This window comes from Hordeum vulgare, chromosome 5H (genome assembly GCF_904849725.1).
Source record: "Hordeum vulgare subsp. vulgare chromosome 5H, MorexV3_pseudomolecules_assembly, whole genome shotgun sequence".
NCBI classification, from domain to species: domain Eukaryota; kingdom Viridiplantae; phylum Streptophyta; class Magnoliopsida; order Poales; family Poaceae; genus Hordeum; species Hordeum vulgare.
The window spans coordinates 394803469-394813067 of NC_058522.1; the positions used below are offsets into that span (position 1 = coordinate 394803469).

General features: G+C 45.8%; 2 protein-coding genes across 2 annotated transcripts; one reads left to right on the forward strand and one right to left on the reverse strand.

Annotated features, from left to right (window-relative positions):
* The first annotated feature begins 710 nt into the window (after positions 1-710).
* On the forward strand, positions 711-4022 carry LOC123452432 (cysteine desulfurase, mitochondrial). The gene is made up of 2 exons (XM_045129079.1): positions 711-2254; positions 3691-4022. Exon 1 carries the CDS (start codon positions 812-814, stop codon positions 2189-2191), a length of 1380 nt encoding a protein of 459 aa, XP_044985014.1. The 5' UTR covers positions 711-811; the 3' UTR covers positions 2192-2254; positions 3691-4022.
* Positions 4023-5136: 1114 nt separating this feature from the next.
* On the reverse strand, positions 5137-6733 carry LOC123395077 (BTB/POZ and MATH domain-containing protein 1-like). The gene has a single exon (XM_045090008.1). It carries the CDS (start codon positions 6491-6493, stop codon positions 5408-5410), a length of 1086 nt encoding a protein of 361 aa, XP_044945943.1. The 5' UTR covers positions 6494-6733; the 3' UTR covers positions 5137-5407.
* Between the last annotated feature and the right edge of the window lie 2866 nt (positions 6734-9599).

Below are 9599 nucleotides of genomic sequence, written 5' to 3' on the forward strand. Positions count from 1 at the left end.
AGTCCGTATGTGTCAAAAACTGAGTTAGGGTCGATTTCAGACCCTTCCTCCAAAGGGTCACGAAATTCCTCCTCTATTCCCCCATATATACAATCCTTAAGGCGCCGTTTAAGCTTTGGTTTTGTTTAGATTACAAGGTCATCATAGCTGCAACTTCGCGTTCTTCGTTTATGTTCCACGACTAGACAAAGGCGTCACAAAACCCCACTTTCATCAATAAAACTTTCCTCTTATATTCGCAATATCCAGATTACAATCTTAGTTTCTTGCTTGTTCTTCGTTTACATGCAGGAAACAGACCCTCGTGGTAAGAATGATCGTGCTCCGGCGTGATCAATAACCTCGAAGTTGGTTTAACGATTGCTGAAGCACGACGTCCTCATGCGTTCGTAATTGGATCGTTAAAAAGTCTACTCCATCAAAACAATAATCACTGTCTCATCAAAAGACAAAGATAACTTTGCAACTATCAATGCGTTGGATCGGTTTTTCTGTCTGCGATAATCCAAACAAATACTGACATGGATCACTCTTGCCGAGAGCACTCCCACCGCAAGAGAACCTGGAACGAACCGGCGCGTGACCTCGTGACAGCGATGGGCTCATCAGGATGCGGTTCGTTGGCTCGTTGCGTGCCCAACTTCCCTAGCCAGGCCTTCCACCGCCTATCCACCACCACGTCGACGCTACCCCAACCCCAAGGCCGCAAACCCTCCCCGTCTCGTCTCCGCGTAACCATTTTCCCCAAATCGCCCTTCCGCAGAAACGGGAGCAGCGCGGCGGCGCCCCTGAACCCTACCTCTCCCCACCCATGGCCCTCCCCCGCCGCCTCCTCCCCCTCTTCCTCCGCCGCGGCGGCCGCCTCCCCTCTTCCCCCGCCCCCACACCCGCCCGCGCCCTCTCCACGGCAGCCCTGCCGGCCGACGCCCCCGCCGCGGAGGAGGAGGACGACGCCATCACCATCAAGGGCGTGCGCATCTCCGGCCGGCCGCTCTACCTGGACATGCAGGCGACCACGCCCGTCGACCCGCGGGTGCTCGACGCCATGCTCCCCTTCTACCTCTCCCGCTACGGCAACCCGCACTCCCGCACCCACCTCTACGGCTGGGAGTCGGACGCCGCCGTCGAGGAGGCCCGCGCGAGCGTCGCGAGGCTCATCGGCGCCGACCCCAGGGAGATCTTCTTCACCTCGGGCGCCACCGAGTGCAACAACATCGCCGTCAAGGGCGTCATGCACTTCTACCGCGACCGCCGCCGCCACGTCATCACCACCCAGACCGAGCACAAGTGCGTCCTCGACTCCTGCAGGTACCTCCAGCAAGAGGGCTTCGAGGTCACCTACCTCCCCGTTCGCCCCGACGGCCTCATTGACGTCGCACAGCTCGCCGATGCCATCCGCCCCGACACCGGGCTCGTCTCCGTCATGGCCGTCAACAACGAGATCGGCGTTGTCCAGCCGCTCGAGGAGATTGGCCGCATCTGCCGCGAGAAGGGCGTGCCCTTCCACACAGACGCCGCGCAGGCTCTCGGGAAGATCCCAATTGATGTCAACCAGATGGGGATTGGACTCATGTCACTGTCCGCGCACAAGATTTATGGACCCAAGGGTGTGGGTGCGCTCTACCTGCGCCGCCGCCCTCGCATTCGTGTGGAGCCACAGATGAGTGGAGGTGGCCAGGAGCGGGGTATCCGCAGTGGCACGGTGCCAACGCCCATTGTTGTAGGATTTGGTGCTGCCTGCGAAATTGCAGCCAAAGAGATGGACTACGATGAGAGGCGAGTTAGCGCTCTGCAGCAGCGTCTGCTTGATGGCATCCGTTCCAAGGTTGATGATGTTGTCATCAACGGTAGCATGGAGCACCGTTACGCGGGCAACCTAAACTTGTCATTTGCGTATGTCGAGGGCGAGAGCTTGCTGATGGGGCTGAAGGAGGTGGCTGTGTCAAGTGGCAGTGCATGCACCAGTGCTAGTCTGGAGCCTTCCTATGTGCTCAGGGCGCTTGGTGTGGATGAGGACATGGCACACACCTCCATTCGCTTTGGCATGGGCCGCTTCACCACCGAGGAAGAGGTGGACAGAGCAACTGAGCTCACTGTCCATCAGGTGCTTAAGCTCCGTGAGATGAGTCCACTCTATGAGATGGCTAAGGCAGGCATCGACATCAAGAGCATCCAGTGGTCGCAGCACTGAGACTCTTTCCGCAATGCTGTTCGCTTGACTGCTTTAGATGTGCTCGGATGGACACATACATAGGTATATGGCCTTTAGCTGTTCTTGTTATATCCTGTTTTTCTTCATAAGGGAATATGTACTATACCTGCTAGTGGAAGTGTGTGACCTTGAACACTCTTTGAATCTGGTAGGCCACTACTGGCTAAGTTTTGAGAGGGTTATCGTGTGTGCAATGTTTTCTCAGTAATAATCTACAGTCATTTGTTTGTGACAGTTTGTTTTCTGTGTAAAGTTACCGCTGATTACTTTGAGAACCTGATTAATAGAACATAATATGCAACGATGGTTAAAATGCAAGGTAGTGTGCAGCAGAACGCGAGCTCTTTGGTTGTAGATCCCTTCATTACCATATTATTTCTACAATGGGGTGTTGCAAATTTTGTCCTCATAAAGAAATGGCAAGACAATGTCTTGCTTGAAGGATATCTCTAAATGGAAAAAAAGTTATCTCCAAGCTGAACGTCTGAAATCAATATATTGTTCATGTGGTGTCTTAGTTTGTTTGCTTCGCAACAAGTCACCTTGAACTTCAAGGGCATGCTTACTTTGCAGCCCGATTTTGTAGAGCACCGTACACGAAAATGGCCTGATCATATGACAACATGACATTGTAACTGAACTGCATTTCGCCAATAACATAAAGGTCACATGGTTTTCTGTGTTCTATAGGTTTGTCTATTTATTTGTCCCATTCATCATTTGTTCTGTATGCTTTTTATGCTTCTGTCTGATGTTTTGCATATCCATTTTAGTTCTTCGGCTTTCTTCTCACAACTCTTGTTTATTTGTTTACTTCGTATTGAGTTTTAGAACTTTATAACTATCAGTCTCAGACTTACATTCTTTGTTCCTTCCAGTCTGGTATTTTGCTTCTCACATACTTTTGCTATCCGCATCAAAGAATTTGATCATAGTAGTACTAAGAGCATGGCTTCATACTAACTTACCATATGGATTCATCTAGACAAAATTCTGTGTGTATATGTTGTTCTCCTGTTCCTTGGGTTTTATACTTGTGTACTGTCCAATTTTAATCATACTCTTGGTTGTATTCTTCACCAATGTTTTGGTGCATTCAGTATCCTTATCTCTTTCTGCATCAGCGTTTCTCTACCTTCGGCACATTTTTAGTGCCGTTTTGTGGTAGAAAATTCTAGGCTTAGCAAGGTTGCCTATTTCTCATGTTCTCACATATTGTATCTGTTCTTTCGATGATCTACATCAAAATGCTATGTTCAGAGTATATAATCTTGACTTGGCCTGTTGGTCTCATAACTGGGTCAGTGCTGCAATACTGTGATAGTTTTTCCGTAGTTATGGTTTATATGGGATGCATTCTTAAAAAGAAAACTCATGCTTCAGTAATTTCTACTGTTTAGTACTGGGAAGAACTGCAGTTGCCATATACTCTGATTCGGTACAACTGTCTAATACAGCACATGGTTGGATTATTTCAGGCACGTTTGGTAGTTGAAGATAGTGTTGGCATCCTAATCATAATGATAGATCTGCGAAGATGGTCGATGAGTATTATGTAAGGAGGCATGTTTGGCAGCGCTCAAACAATCCGGGGAGAGTTAGATTTGTTCTCTAGCTGGATTGTATCAAAACACGAAATAATGATACCTGGTGTTGTACCTGTCGAAAAACAATTTGAATTAGTTAAAGCGATGTGTATGTATTATGGCTGCAGATATGGTTTTGGTATCATCTCAGTTTGTTATAAGAGACATGTACTCTTTGGTTTTGATATAATTCTGGTAATATGTCAATTTGATATGTGAGACTATCTAGTGGGGCAATGTTCAACTTGTGTTGTGGTTGGCTTCGGCCTTGAGTTGCCATATCATCTGATCCATTCCATTAACTGCATCTATTGTGCATAGAAGCCAGTAATGAAACTGTGCAGACCGAATGAAGTACCGGTGATTTCCGTCCAGAGGAAGTAATGTACTGTTGATGTGGTAGGGGCAGTGATTGGGTGAGCTTCGATATTAACGTGCTGTGGTTGATGTGGTATGGGCAGTGACTGGGTGAGCGTCGATATTAACGTGGTGTGGTTGGTGTCTGGAGTATACAGAGAAAACGAAGGGAGTTTGGTATATAGAGAAAACGATGGGAATTTGGCAGATGCCCACCCCTATGACCCTTTTGAAATTGTTGCAGAAGTAGTACGGTTGTATGGAATTTCAGAGATCCCTTATACTTTTACTCTGTTTTTATGCTCAGTATGCAGGACGTAGGAATTCTGTAACAGGGGTAATTTAGCATCAGCGTTCACATACTTGATATTTCTCTCTTTGGGACCTTTATCTCATTGTTAAAACCACAGCTTCTGCTAGCCATAGACAAGCAGCGTTCATTCCCCTCCGTCGATGAGGATGTGCCGCAGTCCAATACATAAAGCTCCGAGTTGTTGGCAGCAAGCTTGTCGCACCTTTGTCCTAACCAAGGACCAGATATGCTGGCAACTAATATGTAGTTGCTGGGCTTGATCTATACACTGTCAAGGCAGGCCAACCAGGGCACAGCTTTGAAAGATCAGTGAATTCCAGTGGTAAGAAACACAAGATAAGTGAGAATATTGGAGGAAGGAGGACACTGGTATATGAATATGTGCTGTTCATCCCAAGCAGTCAATAGCTTGATGCCAGTTGCATCAACAGCCAAAGTAACTTCGATCAAGTACTGAAAGAAAGAACAGCCAAACTTAACCGCTGCCGACTGTAAAAATAAGAGAATTATAAGCTGTTCCCACTTGCCCTCAATAATATAGTAGTGCTAGGCGCCTGATGATTTTTTCACGATACTTGTCCGACGTGGATCAAATTGCTACTTCAAAATGAGAAACAGGATCACAGTGTCGTGTGCAGGTCGGACATAAAAGGTTGTGGCCAGAGAAATTCCGCCAATAATATGACAAATATAGCATAAATTTTCGTTTCAACTTGCCATTGTTGCTTAAACTGAAAGGCTAGATAAAACAGGCACAGAAGAACAACATACAACTGGGATACAATTGTTGGATGTCTTCTCTAGAAACTGAACGATAACCTGAAGCCATGATAGCTACACTAGGAGTACTCTACTGCAAACTAGTAGTACTAAGTACAAAGGATAGTCGACGAAGGGAACGCCAATGTAACAGGCTTGGAGTAACCAAACATTCCTGTATCAACATTCCGTCATCATGCCTAATATATTCTGGTTTACTCTAGTTTTCTTGTTAGAACCCGGTTCCACGATGGTCGGTTTTCCATGCGCTATCTTGAACCTATTCCGTACTTCAACCAAAAGAGTCGGAAAGTTCTGCATCAAACGGAGGTACTCACTTGACGTTCCGACCATCTTGAAATTGTCACTATCAGTGAGGAAATCAAAGCACCTGGCTTTGAGTTTGGGGCAGACATGGGCCTCCCCAAGTTCCAACATTGAAACCACAGTGTCTGTCGTGATACCATTGCAACATAGCTTGTCCTCACAGATCTTCTTTAGCCCCTCCACCCCATACCTATCAGCGGCTACAAGCAGATGCTGACACTGTGCCATGATGGAAGAAACATCCACCTTGCCAGCATCAGGCAGCGAACCATGATATATGTAATGGAGCATAGTTCTGAAGGTAGAGGCCTCCATGTCATGGATGGTGATAGATGCCATCTTGCTCTCAGCCATCAGGCCATAGAGCTCTGCTCTGAAGACTGGCGATCGGGTAGCGAGCACGAGGCGATGTGCGCTGAAGCTCTCCCCGCCAACATCGAAGGAAACATCGGTGAGGTCTTGTTTATCCCACATGATGGCAAGATCATGACCCAAACTCGGGAGCTCCTGCTCCAGCGACGAAGTTGGAGGTATCCAGTTGATGTCCACGGAGCACAACACCACAAAGTAGTCGTCGACCACACAGTTCGCCTTGACATCATCCCTCCTTGCTATCAGAGTGTTAAATCCGAGAGAGTTCTTTTTGGACCTCCCCATGGAAGGCGCTGGTGAACCTGTCTTGTCGAGTAAAACCATGTGTATAGACATAGACAACTTGGCATCGCCCTCCAGAACGTGGTTATTCAGCATTGTGATGTCGACCATGATTTCGGGGCTCCAATGTCGAGGATGGTAAACAACGGCGCATCTGCATCCAGCAACGACGGTGTCCGATACAACCCAGCCAGAACGGGGACCCTCGGGCGACGAGAATCTTACCCGTAAGCGGAAGATGCGACTGTCTCTTGTCGGGAGTATTGCGCAATCTGACGGGGCCATGATGAACCCTCGAGGGTTTGACCTCGATTGAGGAGTTCTTAATGGGGGAACCGGCAGCGGCAGGCGGCAGCGATATGCAACTCCAGGAAGCGGCGGCGACGGGCTAATATGTTGTCTCCCCTCTTTCGAGGAAACCAGGCATAGAACTCGCAGGCTGCCGCCGGCGGGGATGGTGGCGGAAGAAGGCCACCGGGGAGAGGAACTGAGAGCAGAGTGCGGCTAGGGTTCGGGGAAAACCCTATGCGCGGCTCACTGCGTCGTAGTGTCGACGCTTTGTACGAGCGAAGGATGCAGTGGGCCGGCCCAATTGCTAACGAAGTTTTTTTTTCCTATACAGTATTTTACTTATTTTGGAAGCCTTCTAGAAGGTTCCTGAACCGGGTTTTTTTCTTATTGGTTTTCACTTCTGGGTTTTTGGGTTTTTTATTTTCCCTTTTCTTTCTTTTTTCGCTTTTCATGTTTCCTTTTTTTCCTGTTTATTTTGTTCAAAAACTTCAAATATTGCACAGAATTTTAAAAAATTCTCTCCTTTTCAAAATTTGTTCACATTTTCTAAAAATATTGTTATTCCGAAAAATGTTCAGCAATTTAAAAAGATATTCTCATTTTCTAAATTTTGTTCACAATTTCAGAAAATGTTTGCATTTTCAAAGTTTTCTTCACAATTTCAAATATGTTCACATGTTAAAAACGTTATCATTTAGAAAAATTGTTCACAAATTTTATAAATTGTTCACATTTTCATTTTTTCAGGAGTTTTGAAAAAATGTTCCAATTTTAAAAAAATGTTCACAAATTTCAAAATACGTTCCTCTTTTCGAATTTTGTTCGGGAGTTTAATGTTCACCTTTCCAGCTTTGATTTTGAAATTTTAGAAAATGTTCCCGTTTTAAAAAATGTTCATCATTTTAAAAATGTTCTATTTCAAAAACAAATGTTCAGCATTTTCCAAAATATTCCTGTTTGCAAAATTATTTGGCATATCATAAAATAAATCACAATTTTCAGGAAATGTTTTGATTTTTCACAAAAATATTTTCATATGTGAACAAGGCTTTGAGTTCTTACAAATCACCTAGACTTGTCTGATCTAGTGGTCTGACGCAGTCACCTTAAATCCAAGGTTGTAAGCTCTAATCCTTGCGTCCTCTTTTTTTTACATCTTTTTAAAGTGATATGCGCGTGGTCTGTTGGCTATTGAGTTCTGGCCTGGAATTGGAATCCAGAACTATGTAACGCATACTTCCTCTTTTCAGATTAAAAAAGATCCACACATATTGCTAGATTGACAAGAATATAAATTTTGTGCCTTGATTTTTTTTGTGTAAGATTGAAAATATATTATTTAAATTTTATAAGTGTCAAAAACGTCTTATATTTTGATACGAAGGAAGTAATATATAACTCATGATCAGATCTGGCCGAACAGACAGCGTGACACGACACAAGCATGGCCCGTAAGGACACATTTAGCAATCGGGCCATGACGTGCCGGCCTGCGTGCTGCGTCTTCAGGCCCAAGCACGACCTCTGTATATTTTTGATCATCTAGGTAAAATTGTGTCTACCGTAGCTTGTCACAGAACTTGTTTAGGCTGACTAAGCTTTTAACGGTTTAAAAGTTATAAAAAAAATGAAATAAATAGTGTAGCATCTTTCTAATGTAACAAGATGATCCAGTGACGGGATTTTGAAAAAATGCATTTATGTGTTCTCGCCAAAAAAACAAGAATTTCAGCTTGCGCTGACATAAAATATATACTAACCTACTTGTTTTTTTTGTCTAGGACACATAAAGTTGTATTTCTTCAATCCTGTCCATGGATCATGTTATATTATAGGTGTGGTGTTTCAGTATTTTTTTCAGAATTTTTGAAAACTTTGACACGGTAGAAAACCTTAACTAGTTCTGTGGCGAGCTATTGTAGAGAATCCTACTCCCATCTAGGTATATGTGACGCCCTCAGTTTAATCGTACGCTAATCATACACGCAAATGCGTACGATCAAAACCAAGGACTCACGGAAAGATATCACAACACAACTCTAGACACAAATAAATAATACAAGCTTCATATTACAAGCCAGGGGCCTCGAGGGCTAGAATACAGAAGTTCGATATACACACGAGTCAGCGGAAGCAACAAATATCCGAGTACAGACATAACACATGGGGGTGCCTTAGAGAAGGATAGCACAAAACAAACACGATCGAACGAGGCAAGGCCTCTTGCCTGGGAACCTCCTAAACTACTCCTATCTTCAGCGGCCTCCATGAAGAAGAAACCATCGGGATGACAGACATCGGCAGGAAACTCCACTCCTGGGCTCCATCATCTGGTCGCAGCAACGGATCAAAGGGACAAAGGGGGAGCAAAGCAACGGTGAGTACTCATCCAAAGTACTCGCAAGACTTACATCAGAACTATGCTAAGTATGCATCAGTATCAAAGAAGGGGGATGGTTATATGTGGACTGACTGCAGCAATGCGAGAATAGAGAGAGAAGGCCTAGTCCTATCGAAGACTAGCATCTTCAGGGTCTTGCAGCAATAGACAAGAATAGAGCAAGGTGCCACAATTAATAGTCATATTGTTGCAGCAGTATTAAAGTGAGGTCACGCCCAGAGATCCTCCCTCGACTCCCTGCGAGGAAGCAATCCTGAGGCAACTAGTTCCATTTAAGTAACAATTGTAGTTGTATAAGATCAGGGCACAACTCCAAGTCGTTCTGTAACCGTGGACACGACTATCCGAATAGTTAATTTTCATCCCTGCAGGGGTGCACCACATGTCCCGTCACGCTCGATAACACTCTGGCCGGACACACTTTTTTGGGTCATGCCCGGCCTCGGAATATCGACACGTCGCAGCCCCACCTAAGCTCCGCAGAGAGGCCAGCCCGCCGGTCTAAATCCTAAGCGCAAAGGGTTCATGGCCCCACTTCCCCTCCGCGCTCCTGCACGATGCGAGGGCGGCCGAGGTCAGTCCTAGCACCCCTTAATCACAAGCGCGATGCATCTCGGGACCACTCGGGCGCGTGCCGCTACATCGCTAACGTCTGAAGAGCTTCGGCTGATACTGCGACGTCGAGTACCCATAATTCTT

Coding starts and splice junctions, on each gene's coding strand:
- LOC123452432 (XM_045129079.1), top strand. CDS start 812: ATGGCCCTCCCCCGCCGCCTCCTCCCCCTCTTCCTCCGCCGCGGCGGC.
- LOC123395077 (XM_045090008.1), bottom strand. CDS start 6,493: ATGGCCCCGTCAGATTGCGCAATACTCCCGACAAGAGACAGTCGCATC.